The 22,791-nt window shown below is 48.6% G+C and overlaps 2 protein-coding genes and 1 non-coding gene across 4 annotated transcripts in view; all 3 read right to left on the bottom strand.

Annotated features, from left to right (window-relative positions):
- The window catches only part of CHUK (component of inhibitor of nuclear factor kappa B kinase complex), a 32,831-nt gene extending 32,795 nt beyond the window's left edge, over positions 1 to 36 (bottom strand). The window contains exon 1 of the mRNA XM_064513529.1: positions 16 to 36. The gene's annotated coding sequence lies outside the window, so the exon portion shown is untranslated. The remainder of the gene's footprint in view (positions 1 to 15) is intronic.
- Positions 4 to 16,338, bottom strand: CWF19L1 (CWF19 like cell cycle control factor 1). 2 transcript variants are annotated; one of them, XM_064513531.1, is made up of 14 exons: positions 16,248 to 16,338; positions 16,033 to 16,117; positions 15,408 to 15,486; positions 13,872 to 13,973; positions 12,833 to 13,047; positions 10,076 to 10,194; positions 9,287 to 9,371; positions 8,015 to 8,155; positions 6,671 to 6,782; positions 4,978 to 5,057; positions 3,305 to 3,514; positions 2,388 to 2,507; positions 555 to 652; positions 4 to 253 (listed from the first exon to the last, which is right to left on the bottom strand). In XM_064513531.1, exons 1-14 carry the CDS (start codon positions 16,277 to 16,279, stop codon positions 109 to 111), a joined length of 1,623 nt encoding a protein of 540 aa, XP_064369601.1. In that variant the 5' UTR covers positions 16,280 to 16,338; the 3' UTR covers positions 4 to 108. The 2 variants fall into 2 exon arrangements, with proteins under 2 accessions (XP_064369601.1, XP_064369600.1); XM_064513530.1 differs by having other exon boundaries at positions 555 to 648.
- On the bottom strand, positions 2,677 to 2,819 carry LOC112981635 (small nucleolar RNA SNORA12). Its single transcript, XR_003258765.1, has one exon. It is a non-coding gene; the product is annotated as a small nucleolar RNA SNORA12 (small nucleolar RNA).
- Positions 16,339 to 22,791: the final 6,453 nt, after the last annotated feature.

Raw genomic sequence — 22,791 nt, 5'->3', positions numbered from 1 at the left:
CGCCCCGCGCCACACCGCCTTTATTGCCGCGTCACAGAGGAGCGCCCGCGCGTCACGCCGCCGCCGCCAATCGCCGCGCGCTCGCCGCCGCCGCCGTCACCGCCGCCGTCAGGCCTGCAGGGCGAAGTCGAAGGGCTGGAAGTCGCGGCGGAAGGCCTGGGCGGCGGCCGCCTCCTCGGGCCGCGCCGCCGTGCACTGCCGCCAGTCGGCGCGGTGGGGCAGCGCCAGCAGCGCCGCGCTCGCCAGCACCTCCCTGCAAGCACAGCCGCGTCAGCCGCCCGGCGCCGCCTCCCCTCGCCGCCCCCGCCCGGCCTCGCCTCACGCGCGCCCCTCCCTCCTCTGGCATCACCTCACATACCACCCCCCCCCCCGGGTGACCTCAGACGTGCGCCTCACCTCGCCCAGGGAGGCATCGCAGCCCCCCCTCACCTGACGTGACATCATGCCCCCCCCCACCAGGCCCCGCGCCCCCTGCACTGCTTCACTTCAGAGCACTAGGAAGGAGGGAAAACGAACAACAAATAAAAAACCCCAAAACAAAAAGCCCCCCAAACCTGCCAAACTGCAGCGGAAAGCTTTTCCGGATGCGATGGAAAAGCTTCTCCCCCGTGTCCAGCTCCACGTAGAAATAGGGCGTCCCCGGCTGGGCTACCTAGGAGAAGAAGGGAGACCTCGCTGAAACAGGGAGCCCAGGAAAAGGTGCCCCAGCTGCAGGGAGCTGCAGGTTGTCAGGCCTCTTACTGCCTCAGGGGAGCAAGGGCAGCATTTAACAGCAGCAGGGTGACAGAATATTTTCAACTTAAAGTCTTCCAGTAATGTTAAATTCACCCTGCTGTTTTAAATGGGCTCTGATCCCACAGAAGAGCAGAATCCTAACTACTCTAGTTCTGTTATTTAAAAATGACAGTTCCGAGAGAGACAGGCTCTGAACTCAAGCAAGAAAGTATTTTGGACACAGCAACTGGTATAGATGATTATATACTTGGATTTTCCCCAAGGGTAACCTTGACTCGATTGAATATTAGAATTAAGGAAATCCAAGCTTCATGTAGATTCTTCTCCCAAGGCTGACCTGAGACCATGCAGACCCTGAAGTTTAGATATGCCTATGCACAAAAAAACCCAAACAGCTTCATCATGTGGGTTGTCCAGTGCTGGCTGAATTCACACCAAAGCCTTTTTATCAATAAAACACCAAAAAGGCCCTCTCCTAACTCTTCTGTGCGAGTACCCATGCCCTGGAAGTCCGCTCCACTCTGTCAAAGAGCTGATGCTTCCTAACAAGAGGGACTCTAGCTGCATTTTAGTTTCCTTTGAAAAGCAAACTGAAAACCAGATTAGAACACACAAACGAACTAGATCAATCATAGATCTCAAAATGTAGCCCTTAAGAGACAACTTGAAGTGATGGATTGCTTTCAGCTGGGATCAGTTTGTGGGCTTGCATACAGAGCACTGTGCAGCATAATGCTACATTTTTGTGGGCTAATTCTGCAGATGACACCACTACAGAGGCATTAAATATCAGACCTTGGGTAAGAGTGATCATAACTGCCTAGCTAAGTCATCCCAAACTAATGTGGCATATTGTAGATGAAGAAAAAATATCTTGTGAAGAGAGTAAATTTACACTTCTCAGCTGAAAAAAACCCCCATCAGCTAATGCAGCTATAAATACTCATAGTAGCTTAGAAAGTAACTAGCATAAACATGTGCTGTTTCCGGTTCCTGCTGCAGATACGGTCTCGCTGTGACTACCGGTTACAGAGAAGCCTGTATCACTACAGACTAATTTATCTGATAAAAAGGAATACTTCTTCCAAATCCTTACCCAAGGGAACTTAAAGCTACCTGCTTTGCACTGACACAGAGAGGGTTGGTTTGGTATCACTAGCAGTGAATGCAGCAAGCTGTGCACACAGCTGGGATAGCAGGGCAAAGGGTTATTTCTTACATCCCCTGTCCCTGAAGTAAGATTTCTGCCTTAGCTTTTGTCTAAGCTATATTTGGAGTTTCTCCTTTAGTAAACACATAGCTGCTCCGAGGAAACTAGAGGACGTATTAGCAAATTGAATCAGAACAGCAGTACTAAAAGCACCTAGCAGCACAGGCTTCATTCAAATGAAAAGAAGATTAGGCCTTAGGCTCTCCAAGATTATTAACAACTGCTGTAGGAAGACAAACAACTTAATTTTCAAAGAAGCAAAGCATCTGTCATTCCAAGTGACTTCATCTGGAGCAGAAAACCTCTGGCATATCTGCAACTCAAGTCTACGGTGGTCTACCTCCAACAGCTTAGTCTTACCATGCAAAATGACCCCAGAGTGAAACACCAGCCTAGAAAGGATTGAGGTGAGGTAAATAACAGGTGAAATCTTGTCTCATACTTGCTTGATATCTGAGTGCTCTGGGATCTCTAACAATTCAATCTGTTGTTCCTGCGCCTGTACAATAAAGGACTCTTTAATGTCTTCAGAAGTACACAGGTCCAACGGGACAGGAATCACCTGGAGAGCATGGACAACATTTTCATAACAGGAAAAGACAAGACAAACCATTTACTCACAGAAAGCAGTAAATCCATCACTGGAGCTGGTACGCTCCTCAGTACTGCTCAACATCATCATGCAAGACAGGTGAGCACCTATCTATACAGGCTTAAACTTATGAGAGATTTTCTGTAGGAGTTGAACAAAAAACTGAAAACTAAGAGCCTGAAAGAGTTCTCAGAACACTCATCCTCCTTTCTGATCTTTGTGGTAGTTCAAGGCCGCTCTGTTACAGTTACAGATCTGCCAGATACAGAAACCACCACAACAAAACCACCAAATGACTCACATACAAGAAACAATCAAATCAAAAGGTTGGTTGTTGTTGTCTACCAATACCAGAGCTCTGCAAGTATATTTTTAGATTTTCAGCCTACTTCAGTTAAATTACAAGTACCAAGTTCATGTGCCAGTGTGAGCTGATCAGAGTAAGAGCAGAGTCTTCCAACTCATCTACAGATGTTGTGATCTTTCTAATTAGCTCCGTGAGAGGAAAAAAAATGGGTTTTTTTTGTTTTTTTCCCACTCACTCAATGCAAATCAAGCCTTTCTGTAACAGGAAAAATGAAAGGACCATGGCAGAACCAGCACAAAGGCTTTGTTTTTGTTCTGCCTCTATCCTTGGTAAGATGACTTCTATTCATACTCTGTGAAGGCACAGAAGAAAAACCAAAGTTTGAAGCTGAGCTTTCACTTTCAGCCCATTTGCATATGAGCTCAGGTTGCATTCTTACAGTACCGCACTAAAATCATACCTGTAACTGCAGATGCTGACTCCTATAGTTTCTTTCAAATAAAACATATCTCTTTCCCTTGCTTCTGAAAAATTCTTTTAGGGCAGATTTGTACTTGGTCACTTCTTCCACCACCTCTGAAGACAGGTCAACTACAGACTGATAGTGTCCAATAGGCAAAATCAGGACGTGATCAGGTAGTAAGCCACCCTTGGCCAGGGCAAGATAGCACTAGAATGAAACAAATATATATCAGTTACTCACTCACTGCAAACACTTACCGCATTGCAAAGCTTACTCAGGCTGAGTACATTCTGGGAGTATTCCACAACCTAGCTATCCCAAATCAGTGAAGCCTCCTTTTCCACGTCACTCATTAGAGATTAAGTTCATTACAAATTTATTAATTACTAGATGAATGAGAAAAGGGCAGGGACTACTAAAAAAATTCTAATGACAGAAAATTGTCTGCAAGAAGGCAACTAAATGAACCACTATGGCTAGAAATTCTATTCTAACAACAACAAAATCTACTTGAAAATTTACACCTGCATTTAGACTAAACATGTGGACAAATCTGTTCCTCTAGCAGTGGATTGTGCTATGTAAGAGCAATAACTTAGGGAAAGTACGGAGACCAATGATTAATTCTACATCTCCAAGTACACCTTGGAGACTAATTAATAAAAATTATGAATCTTCTGTTTAATCTGTATATGACAAAACTGGAACAAATCAACCCAGGGATGTTGGGCATAATTCCAGCCAGCGCATCCTGCTGCCAAAGCTCGTGCCAACTCACACTGAGTTCACACTGGAAAAGTTTTGTCAGGTGGTAACACAAGAAAATCTTTAAGGCTGGCATAGCAAAAAAAGTCTTCTGTCAGCATAGTTCAGCTCCGTTGCCTGAACAAAATACAGCCATGTTTCATTTTTACAAATCTCTGTCTATATACCTATGTCTTTTAGGGGAAAATGAAAGAAACTGAAAACAAAACCAAGGGTCCAAGTTATGGAGAAGAGAAAAAGGATAGTTTCACTCCACAATTCTGCTGCTACAGCTCCATCCACTCCAGGGAATATTTTGCTGTTGCACAAGAACTGGTAAAGTGCATATGGGAGTATGTTTGCACATATACAAGTAGGGGGTGGGTTTATGGTACTATAACAGTCTAGAGAAATCAGAAGCAATTCTTAGTGTGGTTATCCCAGTAAAATCCATAGTATATTCCTTGCTTATTTGGGATCTGATTTCAACCTAAAATAGACAAAATACAAGCAAAAAAACCCAGTGAATTTTGCTGCTGGATTGGTTTATTTATTTAGAAGTGGGTTTTGTTGTTGTTTAAAATAAAATAAAAAGACCCTCACAGCCTATGTCTGTTTTGATAGTCTGTGTAAACTACAGATAGTCTGGCTAGACTATCTGTAGATAGTCTGTTTAGACAGTTTTTGTTAGTGAATCTCATCTCTCCTGTTGAGCATAATGTTATCAGCAGATTGAGAAAAAGGCTTTCCGCAGCCTGCATCTGTGCACTTCAGTAAGTTTTGACAGCAGTTCCACGTGAGGGTTTTCTTTTCTTTCTTTCTTTTTTTTTAAACAAAGATTTAAAATTAGAGATTGACACTTTAAATTGCAATGTCTTGGCACAATTCTGCCTTCACCCAGGAAAGAATATGCTAGGGGTACTTACGTGTGTGCCAATACTAACAACCAAGTGCTTCTCAACCTCTGGGCTGGCCAGGCAGAACCAGCAGGGCCCTGTTGGCTGTGCTTTATTGGGAGAACACAGAAACAAGTGTTAGCATAAAATTTATTTGAGAGAACAAGAAACACAGCAAGATCTGGGAAAGCCGCATTTTCTAGCCACCCTTCTTAACTGATACACTGTGGAATGTGTCAGAATGACGCAGCTCTGCAAGGCAAGATCTGGTCAGAGAACTAGCGCCTCTAGGACTCTCCAGTAAAAGAGGGTGAGGAGGCCAAGTCACACATTTGCTGACCTCCGTTCTCCGTTCTCAAGTGCTCTAATTTAGAGGAGCATGCTAATTCCAGGAATTTAGTGATTACAGTTCGCTAATAAGAAAGCACCAGGGAATTTATACAGAAGAGAAGTAGTAAAGTCACTGCGTAGGTACAGACAAGGACAGACGCTGTCAAACATGCATGCTATCATGCTCATCATACTCAAACATCTAGATTCACACCCAAATTGTGATACTTGAGCTGACTTTTAATATAAGCCGGTTGTATTGATAAGCATCTGACTAGGGTTAAACACTATATTCAGCTCCTCTGGAGGCTTCATACAGGAATAGACAAGCAGGCTTGTAAATTCAGTAAAATTGATGCGGCCCTCCCGATAACTTAGAAAAAGAGATGTCTCATTCTGGGGGCTGATTTCTGAACAAAACAGTGCAACAAGATTCCCTTCTCATTACAACAAACTCCAAAAGACTTTGGAAGATACATGAACTTACACAATGGCACACTATGTCCTACAATAAAAATGTAAATGTGGGTGCATGGTTCCACCCCCACATCCTTTCATTAAAACTGACTGCCATTCCAGCCAGTCATGCCTGTGCAGGCATCTGTACAGCAGTGAGGATTGCTCATTGGAGTTTAACCTGTAAAACCACTATCTGTGAGGACTACACTAAGTGTATGGCAATAATAATAAAAACTTAGTCCCCTGTAACAAAGGCAACCAGACTCATCTAGCAGAGGCATTCTTGAAGAATGTCTTCTTACCCACTGGCAGTAGAAATAGCTTTCACAAAAACAAGGGAGAAGCTGACACCGACATTTGCATTGAAGACCAAATTTCTTCATTACTGAAACCCTACATTTCTAAAGATACAGGTTTGCATTAACATTGTTACTGGAAATTCATGATCTTGAGAGGTTTAATTTCAACTTCAAGTCACACAAAACTCAAAATAGATCTACAGGTAATAGGTGTTCCTCCCTTCCAAGTTCATTAGTATTTCCTGAACGCTCAACACAGAATAAAACTGAAGTGGTATCACAAGAACTCGTAAACACTGATCCAGTCTCTTGCAATACCCCTGCAGGGAAACATACCGGCACGTGGAGATCCCAACTGCTACACAGAGTGAACAGTGTCATCCCATCCCCACCATCACAGTTCAATTAGCTTTTAAAATTGCCCCTTTGATTTTTCTCTCACCTATTTACTGCCAGGTCCTTGAGAAACAAGGGACTGTTCCTTCCCCTCTGCATTCCCATAGCACCTAATGCAATACTGGGACATGTTTGCAAGCTAACGCAATACAGCTCAGCAGCACAAGAAAAATGAAGAGTGAAATAGTCCAATGAGAGCTACAAGGGGTGCTCTCAGATAAAAGTGTACACATACTTACGGGGTTTTTTAGCTTGCTTAGGTTGGGAGTTCCCTCTCTCTTTCCCATCTGAGGAGCGTTTCTTTCCTTGATTTTTGTTCAAATCAAAGAAAAACTGACAAGCTGGTTCTTCCTGTTCAGAAAATGAAAGGTCATTATAAGTACATCTTGCAGAGACACTGTATGTACACAACTTTGCTTCTTTCCTGGAGAGATGTGTAAACATGTAGCAAAAGCATCAACCTCCTTGAAGGGAATGATTTGATCTCTCCCAATAGCGTTACAGCTCTTGCCTGCCTTGATACACAGTCTCAGCTTAGGAAAAAAATTCTGGGAGAACTGCCCCAGACTGCTACTTTCTCCTGCTGACCTTTCAGAACTGTTTGATTTTAAGGATTATTCGAATATCTTTTACAATTCAGAGCCAGCACCAAAATGACAGCTTTCTTTGTTAGAGATGCTAACAGACACACATGGAGGCCGAAGCTATTTGGCTAAGTTGCAAAGTAAGGCAAAACATCATTAGAAGGCATTAATGCTGCAGAAGGAAGCACACGTGGCAAAGAGCAGGGCTGCTCATCCCAACTTCGCCTGGCTCCCAGGTAGGAGCACAACTGCACAATCTAAAATCCAACCTGCAGCAAACATCTTCCCTGCATTGTAAGAACTGGCAAGTAAGCTGAGGCACCTTTTCCACCAAACTTCACCAGTTTTTGTGCCTGTCTTAAATTATGTATTTAAGTGCAAAGGTACAGGAATTTCTTTTTTCATAAAGTTATTGACTGATTGGTCTGTTTAAAAGCCTTGTTGCTAGGGCTTGAACACAACAGTAAATCTCTGCTTGGAGGTGGGGTGGGAGTCACAGCTGAAAGAATCAAGAGGTGTCTGTAAGTCACCTTCATGCCCTCCCACACTGCCTGCTGGAAGGACCCAGCCCCTAACTCTGTGTGAGGATTACAGTGAGAAAGGCCAGAGATCACTGCTTGTATTTCCTAGTTATACAGTTTCAGCAAAGCCTAAGTTCAGGCTGAGCCTGGGGCCAACTGCAAGTAACTTTTAGTCTACAGCCTTAGACAGAACAAGACCTTGCATGCTGAGGTGCCCATGCAGAATAATCTTTGCAAGCAAGCAGATCGAATACAGCATCACCTACAATCCACGCAAACCTGCAGGAAGAAGGGGGCAAACTGTATCATAAAATCCCATGCACCACGTTTATACAGTTTGACTGACACAAGTTGTTTTCACATAACCATGAAGTGAAATGAATAGAAATATTCAAAGGTTAAAGCCAAACACTATTCCAAGCTCCCTGAATAGAGAAAGGGAAAGCAAATTGCACCCGCAAGCAGAACATAGCAGTACCTCTGCACACACGAGTGTCTTGGCTTTACGCGCCTCTTTCTGTAATTTTCGGTATGGATTTTCTGTGACATCCTGTGGCTGTTTCACTAGCTCTGCAGGGTCCATCAAGCTCATTGGAACAATGCTGAATGCATAGAGATACTAGAGGGAGAAGAGAGAGAGCTCAAATGCAAAAAGCTTTTTGGCAGGACTGCAGCTGTGAAGGGGTCATCTCTGAAACTAATACAAAACTTAGTTCTGCAATAATTCAACAAACCAGTGTTTAAGCCAGGGTGGGACACAGAAACACATTCCCTGTGCCAGTCTCCCTCCCAATGCAACCAGGAGTTTACGCTCTACTTCCAAGTGGCTCATTCCTTTTAGTGTAAAGAAAGTTTTTTGAAAAGTAGCAATGTATCCTACTTGGAAGAGAAGTCCCCTCACTGTAAGACCAAATAAAGAAATAGATACGTCCACTTATTTTGATAGTTAATCTTTGCCCATTTTCAGGCCTTCTTTCTCTCTAGGACTTCTGGATCTTTCTGGTTATGAGGCCCAGTTCCTATGCCTTCCCAGCTGGTATCAACATGCTTTTCTATATCAATATTCTGCAGCTTTGCTACAGAGAGGAGAGAAACAGGTTAAAATCCCCACTAAAGGTTAGTTATTTGAAGTAAGACACTAAAGAAGTCTTCATTTGTACCCAAAGTGCATGCACTACAAATATTTTTTTGTTTGTTTTCACCGGGCTTGTTTTCTCCTTTTTCAATGAATCGAACTGGCTCTCAAAGCAGTGTGAGCTCTGAATAAGGCCCAGAGAAGACAGCGATAACTTAATAATTCAGCTCATCATGTATTGCAGAACTCTAGCTTTGGTTTACCCAAGTTCAGTTGTGCATATTCCTTCCCAATCCTCAACCAAAAGTGCTAATAACCTTTTTGCAGTGATTTGTGAGGGTTCCTGTGGAACTTCACAAGCAGGCCACAGGAAGGGAAAATAGATAAAGCAGCTGAGAGGAAGATGAAGTAACAGTAACTTCCCAACCATTTTTCTCTGTAGCTGTCTTCACAGCTAAATGCCATTTGACCAGGTAGAGAGAAACAAAGGTGCCTCAGAATACATCTTGCAACCCTTACCCTTCAGGCATAAGGGGCAGAGAAATCTATTACTTCGGTGAGACTCTGCTCCAACTGAGCTTTTAAGTGATCCATGCTGTCCTCTGACAAATCAAAGCTGTGCTTACTGACATACTGTTTGCACTTGAGAGAAGAAAGATTCAAGAGCGTCAATACCTTTTTCTTGCTTGTATTGCCAACATCAGCAAGAGCAATGAACCTGCTTACGTGCTGTGGGGTCTCCTGTAGCACTATGTGGTTTCTGCGGGGAAGCAAAACATTTTTTCGGGTATTGGCATATACTTGAAGGACAGCAGGAAAACGTGCATCCTTCTGAAGCTACTCAGACACCACATCAATCATGAACAAAAAGGTTTTGCATTAGGCAGAGCTGAGTTCAGATAAACTCACGAGTTCTAACAATAAAGAGTTGCTCAGGCCAAAATAAGGTATCATTACAGCCCAGATACAGAGATCAGAGGATAATTCACAATTCTGAAAACAAACCACAACTTTAAAGTCTTCCCTGTTGAAGGGCTAATAATCATAACCTTATCCAACACTAACACAACAGCCTTAGTTCTCATTTTATAAACAAAGTTATGATTAAGGATATCAAATGCTTAACAACATGGGGTTTTGCCACCATACATTTTCAGAGACATACCTCTGAATTAGGTTGAACAGTTTAAACAGGACTAAGGGCAACTACATTTAGAGTTGCACCAATGTGTCATCAGACTCATGGCAATACGCTTGGACAACTGCTGTCAGCAGTGGCCAGTTTTTTGAGGTAGCAGGAACTGTGGTCATGAGATGCCTTTGTGGCATAATCTTGACTCTTTTTTGGAAGAAATCAGGTATTTAAAAGGCCTGGATTACTTTGTTAAATTTAGAGTTGTTCTCCTATGCTAACAATTGCACCTTTCTTACAAAATAAATGAGGTTTCACATGGTCTTACATACCTGTAAGGAAGTCTTTCATAATAGGCCTTCTCCAGTGAAGCAAAATGATACCTTGGCTTGAGACTTGCAGCTAGATTAGATACTAATGCAGAGCCACATTTCTTGGTATCTATTTCTCCCTACAAAATACAAATAAAAATTTTAAAACCCTGTGGGATTGCAGTGTTAAAAAAACCCAAACAAACAAAAAAAACCCCACCTACACACATAGAACTGTGTACTGGAAACCTGAAATCATTAGGTCATAAAGTACACGCTTCCAACAAGATGCATATTTTAATTAATATATATTGGTCTGTTAATCCAAGTTAATACATCCCCAGAAAATTCATGCTGAGGCCAACCGATTGTGGAATGATAGGCCTATAAAGAATCGTCACAGGAATTTCAAGATACGACTTTTCTCTTTAAGCCAGAACATCCTTACATTTTGTTTCTCTCCAGCTATCTTGTTATTACTAGATACAAGCTGTCTAGGGTTTTTTTTTGGGGGGGGGGGGGGGTTGCTTTTAGACTGAGGATCATATCCTTTTTTGAATATCTGAAGATACTGAGAGGAAGCAAAGTATAACTTTTGTCACAGTACGTGGCATCCACCTCTGGGAAGCTTTCCGATCATTTGATGTTATGACCAGAAATCCACTTTTGCGTAGGAACACTTAACTCAAAACTAGGCACAAACTAAACAGTGCCCTCAAAATCCAGACAGAGCAAGAACCAGACCATTTAGTACAGCTGACTAATACCTAAGGAAATAAACACAGACACACTTAAGGTTTGAAAGAGGAAAAAGAATGACTTGATATCAAGTGATGTTAAAGATGCTTAGACCACAACATTCAACACTGGAGACCAATGGCATCATTCCACAGCAACTGCAACCAATCTAAGTCAGTAAAATTCATCATCAGATGGAAACTATTCGCTCTGACTTTTCAGTTATGAAGATAAAACACTCTGAAGTTTCACAAGTCTCCCCCCCTCTACTCTTAACTCTATCTTTGAAAAAAGAACATCGGATGTCCATTTTTTGCTCACAACTTTCTCAAGCACTTGGGGATGGCACAATGAATGGAATTCAGTTTTAATGTTAATGAAAGAGACTGCTATAAGATTACCTGCAAGGTCTCACATCCACTTATGTGAAACTAAAGTTCATGAAGATCAGTAATGTCGGAGGGGGGGAAAAAAGAGATGCTGGGGAAAGACCTGCAACCCGCAGTTACAACAGCATGAACTGAAGTAGAAGGTTGGACTAGAAGACTCCAGGGGCCCTTTTCAACTTATGTTTCTACAATTGCAGGCTCCTGCAGTGCCAAAGGGAAAATTGCTCTTTAGAAATTGAACGCAGTTTTCCCTTTTGATTTATATATGCAAGCTAAAGCACAAACTGGCAGCTGGGGCTGATGCAAGTTTTAAGTGGCGGCCTGGGTTGGTACAGAAAACTGGCAAGAGAAGCATTAGTGTCTAAGGGAAGAGAAAGCTTGACAGAAATTTCCTCTACTGATCTAAAAATCCAAGGAAAATAGACCCAAAACCCACAACGGTCTTTTCCATCACTTAGATTTAAGCCAACTGCTAGGACTGGATTGCTCTGGACTGACACTGAGCAAGTAGACCACAGAGGTAGAGCAGAAGGTCTGTATTTTAACATCACCAAGGAGGAGGGGGGAAAAAAAAAAAAAAAAAAAAAAAAGACCTCCTTTAAAATGCTGTTACTGTGTTTAAGAGACAAATTTAGACCAGAATGTAAGCTCAGAGCTACCCAACCAAAACAGGGAAATGAAGAGGCTATTACATTAAAAAAGTTGTACTTTTTTTGTTTTTCATATGCAAATATTATTTTAAGGAATAAAAATTCAGCCGTTTAATGATTATCACAATGGTAATGTTTCAGGAAGAGTCCTCCCCCTGCCAAAAAAAAGAAATGTGGAGGAGGAAAAAGAAACCTATCTAGGTTTAAGGTAAAACACAATCAGTTAAAAAATGAGATTATGAGACACTGTTACCTGCAGCAACAAAGGTCTGAAGCTAATAACCAAAGAAGCTTTCCTAGACTGTGTTTGGGATTCCAAGACAGCATGAAGAACAAAGGAAGGACTCATCTCTCCTTACAGAGCAACCTGAAAACAGGAGAGTGTGATATGGCTGATCCCATGCAGGTTGAGGAAGGATCCTGGATTACTCACTGTCAGATCAAGGTTACTCAGATTCCCAAGAGGGCAGGAAAGAAATCCCAGAAAAGCAAAAAGACATCTTTCTGATGAAACAGCATAAACACCTGGCAGTGTGAAGTCCACAGACAACTACTGAGAAAAACCCACAAAAAACTTGGGACTGCAATCATTATCCTGCAACATGCTTTGCCTGTGCAAAACTAAGGCAAATTACACAACTCCACTTTGAGCATTAAAACTAAAATGTCAGCACCTTAAGTGGCTCAAATTTCTTAAGATTCAGACAAACCTAGCTGTGAAAATAACAAGTCTGGATGAGCAGCATCTCCAGGAGATACAGCTCCATGGTCTGAGCACAGCACTACACCATGAGCTTTACTTACTGAAGCTTGACTTTACTAGACAAATGTTAGTAACCTCTGCAGAAACAAAGCTGTTTCAGTTGATTATCCTCCAAAGCCCTTCCTTTCGTAAATTGAAACAAACAGGAGCCCCTCTGCAAATAACAACAGTAAGCAGAAAGGCGATCATTTGTTAGATACACTTGGAAAACCACTTCGGCTGAAAACAGAATACTTACAGGACTGTTGCCGAAATTCCCCACATCTCTGGGCCAGGGGGATGTCAGCAATATATCCACACCTTTGAATTTTGGAGTTGATAGCAAAGATGTTTTCAGTTCTGTCACGTCCTTTGAGCTAAAATTGTAGGCAGCAGTTGGTTCATCCTGGGACTCTGTACCACTTAGGTATGCGATCTGCAGTCCAGAAGTACCACTGAAAATACCTCTACGGCCTGCATAAATAAACAAACATGCGTTTGAGATTTAAACATTGCAAGTAATTCTGTATTTGCATCAAATACAGAAGATGAAATTCAGCAGTTCTTCCTTACTTCTACTAAAGCTTTCTTTCCAGACAGCTGTCATTTTCTCATTAAAAAAAAAAAAAGAAAAAAGAAATACACACAAAAGACACATGTTTTAGCATAATGGCTTGAACCCTTCCTACAGGCAAAGAAACAGTTTAGACAACCCCCAGCTTTCTTTCCTCACTGCTATCTTGTTTCTCAAAAATCAATCAGTGTCATAAGCGCAACACAAAGATTGAATGAAAAGAGCCAATTGCAACTGCCTTTCTGCAATGCTTCAGCTTTTATTTGTTGCTATTTTTGCCAGGCAGCATTCTAGAAAGAAACTAGCTTTACCTGTTAGTTTTGCTGTACCTTCATTATCTTTGAAGAGAACATTTCTTACCTAATACAGCCTCGCAATACAAAAGCATAGTTCATTTAGGAAACTTTCCCTATATAAAGATGGACATGGCATAGGAATAAGTTATTCTCAAAGAACAGACTCTTTTAAACACTTTGGGTTAGCAAAGTTAAGAGTATGTTTGAAAAAAAGAACAAAAAAGGGATGTTTTCTTTCACATTTAAGAGAGCAGATTATCTCAGTCTTTCAACATTAAATGCAACTCAGGTCTGAACCAAAGTATAAGAAATACCAGCTTAACACTTTTAGAAAAAGAGAGGGTTTGAAACAGGAAGATCTTTAAACTTTCATGAAAGCACCATCATTTAAGCAGACCCCACTCATCACAGACCACCTGTAGCATTACCTAGGTAAGTGATGTTCTCAGCTAATTCGCAGCCACTGACATCTGGAAAATAGCGCACAGTGTCCTGATCATTAGCACCCAACACATAGGTTGGAATGGGAGCTGAGGAAAAGAAGAAAACATGCGTAATCAGTTTGGTTTAGTTCAGGGGCATTAAGATGAGTTCAGTTTGCATTTTCTAGAAGTCCAGCAGAAATCCCATCCTGGTTCCAATTGCTACTTCTTTGCAGTGTGCTTAGGTGTGATAAGTGCAGAACCAGAAATCTTCCCTCAAAATAAGGCCCATAATCCTCCTGTTTCAACAAGATGCACGCATCACCAGTGGAGAATAACCTCTGGTTTAACTACAGTTATGCTCCTTTGTCTATATAAGGAGGTCTCCTCCAAAATGACCCACATAGCTCCAAAACTATAGATCTTCCCTTGACTAATCCCTAAGTAAGTACTCCAACACAGAGATATCCAGTAACTCTATTTAACCTGATCTAAATTCATATGGCTATTGGAAAACTGCAAACCATTGATTTTTTTTTTTTTTTTTTTTTTTTTTTGTGGAAACAGCTAAAGTTCCTCAGCTCCTTGATCTGCTTGGCAGAAGAACTTCCTGCGTGATTTCACCTAAACAGGCACACAAAACCATCCCTTTCACTACAGGGATGTTTCTCAGATGAGGAACTTCACCTCAGTTAAGACTAAGCACTGGTTACTGCCCAGTCACTGTTAACTTCAGTAAGGTCCCAAACAAGCTTAACCCTCAGTCACGCAAGGTGAGGGGTGGCATGACCATACAGCTGCTGGAGGAGCAGCACAGAAGAAGACAGGGCTACTTGCATCAGCAAGACCAGCTGAAGTTACTGAACCACAGCATCTTACACTTAATGATTTAACACAGTCACAACTACATGGGAGCAGGATCTCCATTAGGGGCACTAATTTTCTAGCCACAACAAAACCCTCCTCTCAAACCACTCAATATCTGCAATAAGGAGGAGAAAAGGCAGCACTGAGGACAACAAGTTATTCCTTAATACCTTACATACCCCAGGGGAAAACACACCTAATGCTCCACTGACCATTTTCTCAAAGGCACTAAATATTTGTCCCTGTTGTCCATAGTCCACTGCGCTGTGCATCCATGTGCCTTGTGGCATCAGGTAAGGAGACAGAAGACAGTGAGATCAATCAGCAGCATCCTTCATCTCTCATATGACTGCAAACATTGGCCAGACCACCTGGACACTATCTTGACGCGCAAGTGGCAGGCAGACAACTCCTACACATGCATCCTCAGGCTTGTGAGTATGAGTGTGTGAGTGAAACTGATTTTCTTTAAAATGATTTCACCTTCCCCTCCAACGTAGTTTTGCATTGAATTTTCCAACATTAGTTGAGTTTTACTGCTTCAACATTGCAACATTAACTGCCACTAATGAACTCGGAAGCACACTGCAGTGAAAGGGCTAAGCAGATCGCCAAACAGCACATTCACCAGCACCTTAGCGCACAAGTCATCCAGAGCAAAAGCTTCTCCCCTACCTTTCTTGATGCCCGTTCGATACTCCTCCCATTCTGCATCTGAAGTAGAGCCAAAAAAACTTCCGACGCACAAGAGCATCTAGAAATACCACAGAAAAGTGAGAGCTGACATTTAACCCAAGACATGTCAAGTACTTAACGTTTTTCAGCAACACATTTTATTGTCGCAGCACCGTGACGTGCATCACTTCAGTATTTCAGGTGATACGGAAGAAATTCCGTTATGTTTATTTAACAGTAGATGCAGATGTATAACGGACAAGCAAGAATGAAGCAAGTTTGCTACAGCAAACGTTATCTGCACTGCTATAAGAGACCACGCTGCTTCATACGCGCTGCCACGAGAGAGGAGCACAAGCTCAAAGCCTCTCAGAGGACGGGATTTCACAGTCCCGCTGCAGAACTACCTCAGACCGGGAGAGCTCGTTTCCTCGGATTTCCAAAACGCTTCTGCACAGCGACCGCGCAACACTGAGCGGGGAGGCGGGCACAAGCAGCAGGTTGAAGGGAGCGCGGCGGAGCACCGGGGTGTTTGGCTGCGCCCGGAACGGCCCCCGCCGCCCCGCCGCCCCGGAACGGCCCCCTCAGCCCGCCGCCGCCCGCAGCGCCCCCGCCGCAGCCTTACGTCGAAGCGGCCGCTCTTGGCCTGGACGGCTCGGACCCGCCCGAAGAGCGCCTCCAGCCGCCCCTCCACGTCGCCGCACGCCAGCCTGCGGGACACGACAAGTCAGCGGCCCCGCCGATGCCCGCACCGCGGCCGCCCCCCACCCGCTCCCGGCCCGCCCGCCCGCCCAGCCGCGCCGCGCCCCTGCCCCGGAACCGGCCGCGCCGCTCGCTCACACGCGCAAGGGCTGCGCGGCCATGGCGGACATTTCAAACCGGAGGGGCGGAGCGCCGCCGCCGCCCGCTTCCGGGTGCGCCGCCCGCTTCCGGGTGCGCCGCCCGCAGCGCTCCGGCCCCGCGGGGGCGCCGTCAGCCGGGCCCCGACACCGCGGCAGCAGGGCCCGTGCGCCCGCCGCGGCGCTGCCGGCGGGGCCTGGGCGCCCGTCGCTGACACCCGCGCCAGGTCCCTGTGCCTGTCCCTGACACCTGGGCGAGCAGGGCCGGGTGCCTGTCGCTGACACCCGCGCCAGGTCCCTGTGCCTGTCCCTGACACCTGGGCGAGCAGGGCCGGGTGCCTGTCGCTGACACCCGCGCCAGGTCCCTGTGCCTGTCCCTGACACCTGGGCGAGCAGGGCCGGGTGCCTGTCGCTGACACCCGCGCCAGGTCCCTGTGCCTGTCCCTGACACCTGGGCGAGCAGGGCCGGGCGCCTGTCGCTGACACCCGCGCCAGGTCCCTGTGCCTGTCCCTGACACCTGGGCGAGCAGGGCCGGGCGCCTGTCGCTGACACCCGCGCCAGGTCCCTGTGCCTGTCCCTGACAGCTGGGCGAGCAGGGCCGGGTGCCTGTCGCTGACACCCGCGCCAGGTCCCTGTGCCTGTCCCTGACACCTGGGCGAGCAGGGCCGGGTGCCTGTCGCTGACACCCGCGCCAGGTCCCTGTGCCTGTCCCTGACACCTGGGCGAGCAGGGCCGGGCGCCTGTCGCTGACACCCGCGCCAGGTCCCTGTGCCTGTCCCTGACACCTGGGCGAGCAGGGCCGGGCGCCTGTCGCTGACACCCGCGCCAGGTCCCTGTGCCTGTCCCTGACAGCTGGGCGAGCAGGGCCGGGTGCCTGTGCCTGACACCCGCGCCAGGTCCCTGTGCCTGTCCCTGACAGCTGGGCGAGCAGGGCCGGGCGCCTGTCGCTGACACCCGCGCCAGGTCCCTGTGCCTGTCCCTGACACCTGGGCGAGCAGGGCCGGGCGCCTGTCGCTGACACCCGCGCCAGGTCCCTGTGCCTGTCCCTGACACCTGGGCGAGCAGGGCCGGGCGCCTGTCGCTGACACCCGCGCCAGGTCCCTGTGCCTGTCCCTGACAGCTGGGCGAGCAGGGCCGGGTGCCTGTCGCTGACACCCGCGCCAGGTCCCTGTGCCTGTCCCTGACAGCTGGGCGAGCAGGGCCGGGTGCCTGTCGCTGACACCCGCGCCAGGTCCCTGTGCCTGTCCCTGACACCTGGGCGAGCAGGGCCGGGTGCCTGTCGCTGACACCCGCGCCAGGTCCCTGTGCCTGTCCCTGACACCTGGGCGAGCAGGGCCGGGCGCCTGTCGCTGACACCCGCGCCAGGTCCCTGTGCCTGTCCCTGACACCTGGGCGAGCAGGGCCAGGCGCCTGTCGCTGACACCCGCGCCAGGTCCCTGTGCCTGTCCCTGACACCTGGGCGAGCAGGGCCGGGCGCCTGTCGCTGACACCCGCGCCAGGTCCCTGTGCCTGTCCCTGACAGCTGGGCGAGCAGGGCCGGGTGCCTGTGCCTGACACCCGCGCCAGGTCCCTGTGCCTGTCCCTGACAGCTGGGCGAGCAGGGCCGGGTGCCTGTCGCTGACACCCGCGCCAGGTCCCTGTGCCTGTCCCTGACAGCTGGGCGAGCAGGGCCGGGTGCCTGTCGCTGACACCCGCGCCAGGTCCCTGTGCCTGTCCCTGACAGCTGGGCGAGCAGGGCCGGGTGCCTGTGCCTGACACCCACGCAAGGTCTATGTGTCTGTCCCTGACTCCCATGCAAGGTCCATTTGCCTGTCCCTGACATTATGGTGAGCAAAGTCCCTGTGCCTGTCCCTGACACTAGGGTGAGCAAGGTCCGGGTGCCTGTTCCTGATACCCCTGCAAGGTCCCTGTGCCTGTCACACACCCCTGCAAGGTCTGTGTGCCTGTTCCTGACACCCGTGCAAGGTGCATGTGCCTGTCACACACCCCTGCAAGGTCTGTGTGCCTGTTCCTGACACCTGGGCGAGCAGGTCCGGGTGCCTGTCCCTGATACCCCTGCAAGGTCCATTTGCCTGTCCCTGACATTAGGGTGAGCAAGGTCCATGTGCCTGTCCCTGACACCCGTGCAAGGTCCATTTGCCTGTCACACACTCATGCAAGGTCTGTGTGCCTGTCCTTGACACCTGGGTGAGCAGGGTCCAGGTGCCTGTCCCTGATACCCCTGCAAGGTCCATTTGCCTGTCCCTGACACCAGAGTGAGCAGGGTCCGTGTGCCTGTTCCTGACACCTGTGCAAGGTGTATGTGCCTGTTCCTGACACCTGTGCAAGGTCCCTGTGCCTGTCTCTGACAGCTGTGCAAGGTCCGGGTGCCCATCCCTGACACCTAAGGAAGGTCCATGTGCCTCTCACACATCCGTGCAAGGTCTGTGTGCCTGTCCCTGACACCCGTGCAAGGTCCATATGTCTGTCCCTGACATCCATGCAAGGTGCATTTGCCTGTCCCTGACACTAGGGTGAGCAAGGTCCATGTGCCTGTCCCTGACACTAGGGTGAGCAAGGTCCCTGTGCCTGTCCCTGACCCTAGGGTGAGCAGGGTCCATGTGCCTGTCCCTGACACCTGAACAAGGTCCGGGTGCCCATCCCTGACACCTGTGCAAGGTGCATGTGCCTGTCACACACCCCTGCAAGGTCCATGTGCCTGTCCTGGACAAACCATGCAAGGTCCGTTTGCCTGTCCCTGACACCTGTGCAAGGTCCATTTGCCTGTTTCTGACACTAGAGTGAGCAAGGTCCATGTGCCTGTCCCTGATACCCCTGCAAGGTCCATGTGCCTGTCACACACCCGTGCAAAGTCTGTGTGCCTGTCCCTGACACCCGTGCAAGGTCCATGTGCCTGTCCCTGACACTGGGATAAGCAGGGTCCGTGTGCCTGTTGTTGATGCCTGTGTGGGCTCTGTGTTGCTCTCGCTGCCCCATGAGGGAGGTCCGTGTGACTGTGACACCCCCGTGGGGCCTGTGTGTTGTCACTGACATGCCTTGTGGTCAGGGCCTGTGCGCTTGCCTACAACATCCATGTACAGTCTTTGTGCCTGTCACGGTCACCCCTGTGAGCAGGGTCTGTACGCCCGTCACTGACACCCCTGTTCAGCCCATAGTCCTGTTAATAACACCCCTGCGAGCAGGGTCTGTGTGCGTATGACTGACAGACAGGTAGGGTCCATGTTCCTCACACTGACAGCCCTGGAAGAAGGGTCTGTGTGCCTGTTGCAGCCACCCCTGTGAGCAAGGCCCGTGTGCCTGTCACTGATGCCCATGGTGTGCCCACGCGCCTGTCTCTGACACCCGTGTGTGCAGGGCCTGTGTGTTGTCACCAGCACCCATGAGTGCAGGGCCTGTGTCCCTGCAACAGTCCTGTAGTGTCTTTTTGCCTGTCACTATCACACCTGTGAGCAGGGTCACTGTGCCCGTCACTGACACCCTGTACAGCCCACAGGCCTGTTAATACACCCCTGTGAGCTGTGCCTCTGTGTTGTGACCAACACCCCTGTGAGCAGGGCCTGTGTGCCTGTCACTGACAACTGTAGCAGGCCCTTCGACACTGACACCCATTGCGGGCCTTTGCGGCTGCCACCAACACCGTGTAGGGGCCTGTGTGCCTGACCCTGACAGCTGTGTCGGGTGTGTGTGCATTTTGCTAGCAGCCCTGTGACCAGGATAGGTGTGACTGTCACTTCCACGCATGAAGGGTCCATGCGCCTGTATATCCTTGCAGGCAGGACCCTGTGCCTGTCACCGACACACACGTATGGTCCATGTGCCCTTCGCTGACACTGCTGTGAGCAGCCAGGAGAGGTGCCTGAAGGAAGAAAGCAAATGTCGTGCCAGCCTCCAAAAGTGCAAGAAGGAGGACTCAGGGAACTACAGGCCAGTCAGCCTCACCTCGATGCCCGGAAAGGTGATGGAGCAGCTCATTCCAGACACCATTTCCAAGCACATGAAGTATATGGATGAGGAGTGATGGCGATAAGGAGTAGTCAGCATGGATTCACAAAAGGGAAAATATGCTTAACTAACCTGATAGCCTTCTAAGACGGAAGGACTGCCTGGGCAGATGAGGAGAGACCAGGGGATGTTGTCTACCTTGACTTCACTAAGGCTTTTGACACTGTCTCCCACAACATCCTCACAGGCAGGTTGAGGAAGTATGGGCTAGATGAGCAGACAGCGAGGTGGACTGAGAACTGGCTGAATGGCAGAGCTCAGAGGGTTGTGATGAGTGGCACAAAGTCTAGCTGGAGGCCTGTAGCTAGCGGTGTACCCCAGGGCTCAACACTGGGTCCAGTCCTCTTCAACTTCTTCCTCACTGACCTGGATGAAGGGACAGCGTGCACCCTCAGCCAGTGTGCTGATACGAAGCTGGGAGAAGTGGCTGACACACCAGAGGGCTGTGCTGCCATTCAGAGGGCCCTCAACAGGCTGGAGACATGGGCCAAGAGGAAGCTCATGCAGTTCCAAAAGGGAAGTGCGGAGTCCTGCACCTCGGGGTCAGTTACAACCCCATGCACCAGTAAAGGCTGGCGGCTCACCTGCTGGAAAGCAGCCCTGCAGAGAAGGACCTGGGAGTCCGGGTGGACAGCAAGCTGACCATGAGCCGACAATGTGCCCCTGTGGCCAAGAAGGCCAACAGTATGCAGGGCGGCATGAGGAAGAGTCTTGCCAGCAGGTCGAGGGAGGTGATCCTTCCCCTCTGCTCAGCCCTGGTGGGGCCACACCCAGAGCACGGTGTCCAGCTCTGGGCTCCCCAGTACAAGAGAGATGTGGAGCTCCTGCAGCGAGTCCAGCAAAGGGCTGCTAAGACGACTGAGGGACTAGAGCATCTCTCCTACAAGGAAAGGCTGTGACAGCTGGGACTGTCCAGATAAATATCTGAAGGGCGGTGGGGCCAGTCACTCTTCAGCGCTGCCCCCTGACAGGACAAGAGGCAAGGGGCACAAACTGAAACACAGCAAGTTCCGTTTGAACATAGCAGGGACAAACTTCTTTCCTGTGAGGGCAGCAGAGCACTGGAACAAATTGCCCAGGAAGGTTGTAGAGTCTCTATCCTTGGAGATATTCAAAAGCCATTTGGACACAATCCTGGGCAACATGCTCTAAGTGGCCCTGCTTGGGCTAGATCTCCAGAGATCCCTTCCAACTTCAACCATTCTGTGATTCTGTGAGGGCCTCTGTGCGTGTCAGTGATGCCCCCAAAGGGCCCTTCCACCCTGATAACGATGTAGGCCCTCTGTGCCTGTCACTGACACTCACATGAGGTCCCTGTGCCTGTCACTGACATCCATGAAGAGACTATGCCTGTAACTGATAGATCTGTGAGCAGGGTCCATGTGCACATCACTGACACACATGCAGGGTTTTTGTGCCTGTATACAGGCCCTACACAGGTATCGGGGACAGGCACACAGGCCCCATGGGTATGTGCTCCTGTGACCAATACCCCATGCAGGGCTCTGGGCTCATTCCAGTGGGCCCCCCCAGATCGCCCTTGTGACAGTTCTGTGCCGGGGGCCATCATGGTGTCCAACTCTGCAGTCCTTCCTCCCTGTGGTATGGTGTTTTCTCACTTCTTTCTAATATTAATAAGGGTGAAGGAGGAGTAACTGAAGTCACCTCAGTGTAGGATATCTTGAACCAACACCGGTGCCTGCAGCCTGCCACAGCTGAAGCTCACGGCAGGGGTGGACCTGTCCTCTGAAATGCTGGTGGCTCATTGCACCAGCATTTGTGCATTGCACCATTGCACCGTTGCACCAGTGTGTGACAGGGCTGGATTCCCTGTCTGCGGGACGTGAGGTTCTCTCAGCACAGAGGGATGGTGAGGTGCCTTGCTGAGGCCTCGGGGGCTACCTTGGGGCAGTCCCAGCCCTGCACAGCCCCTGCTTTGCTGAAGAGGCAGAGCCTGGGACCAGGAGGCCGCTGTGCTGGCAAGAAGGGGACTCACATCACCTCCAGCCTGCGGCAGTGCCCTTCTGCACTGGAGGGACCTTTGGGGCTGGGAAAGGGCAGGGGCGATGTGGGAAAGTTGGTTGTCAGACCCAGGAGAGCCAAACTGTGAGGAACCCAGGGAGAGGGTGGTAACGCCTGCTGGCACAGCCGTACCTCCGTGATGGGGTGTCAGGTCAGGTTGGCTCACCCCCAGGGTGACCTGGGGGCCATGGACCCCATGGTACTGACAGTGCAGAGGCATCACGGATGTCCTGTGGGCTCAGTGCAAGCTGCCAGGCAGGAGCCCTGTGGCTGGGGTAGTCCCTGAAGCACTGTCCATCCCCGGCACGAGGCTTATGGGGCAGTGGCCATTGGGGTCTCAGTGCCTGGCTGAGTACTGGGGCTGAGAGGAGGGGCTGAGCTATGGGGAGAGGTGGGGAGCCTTTGGGGCAGGAGGACCCTGGGCTGGGTAATTGCACTGGCAGCAGAGAAGGCTATGGAGATGTATCTCGGCTAGAAGCTGGGGGAAACCTGGCAGGTGCAGAGGGCTGCTGCAGCATCC

Source organism: Dromaius novaehollandiae, chromosome 6 (genome assembly GCF_036370855.1).
Source record: "Dromaius novaehollandiae isolate bDroNov1 chromosome 6, bDroNov1.hap1, whole genome shotgun sequence".
NCBI classification, from domain to species: Eukaryota; Metazoa; Chordata; class Aves; order Casuariiformes; family Dromaiidae; genus Dromaius; species Dromaius novaehollandiae.
The sequence above is the reverse complement of the archived record's forward strand: the minus strand, read 5'-3'. Positions and strand labels throughout refer to the sequence as shown.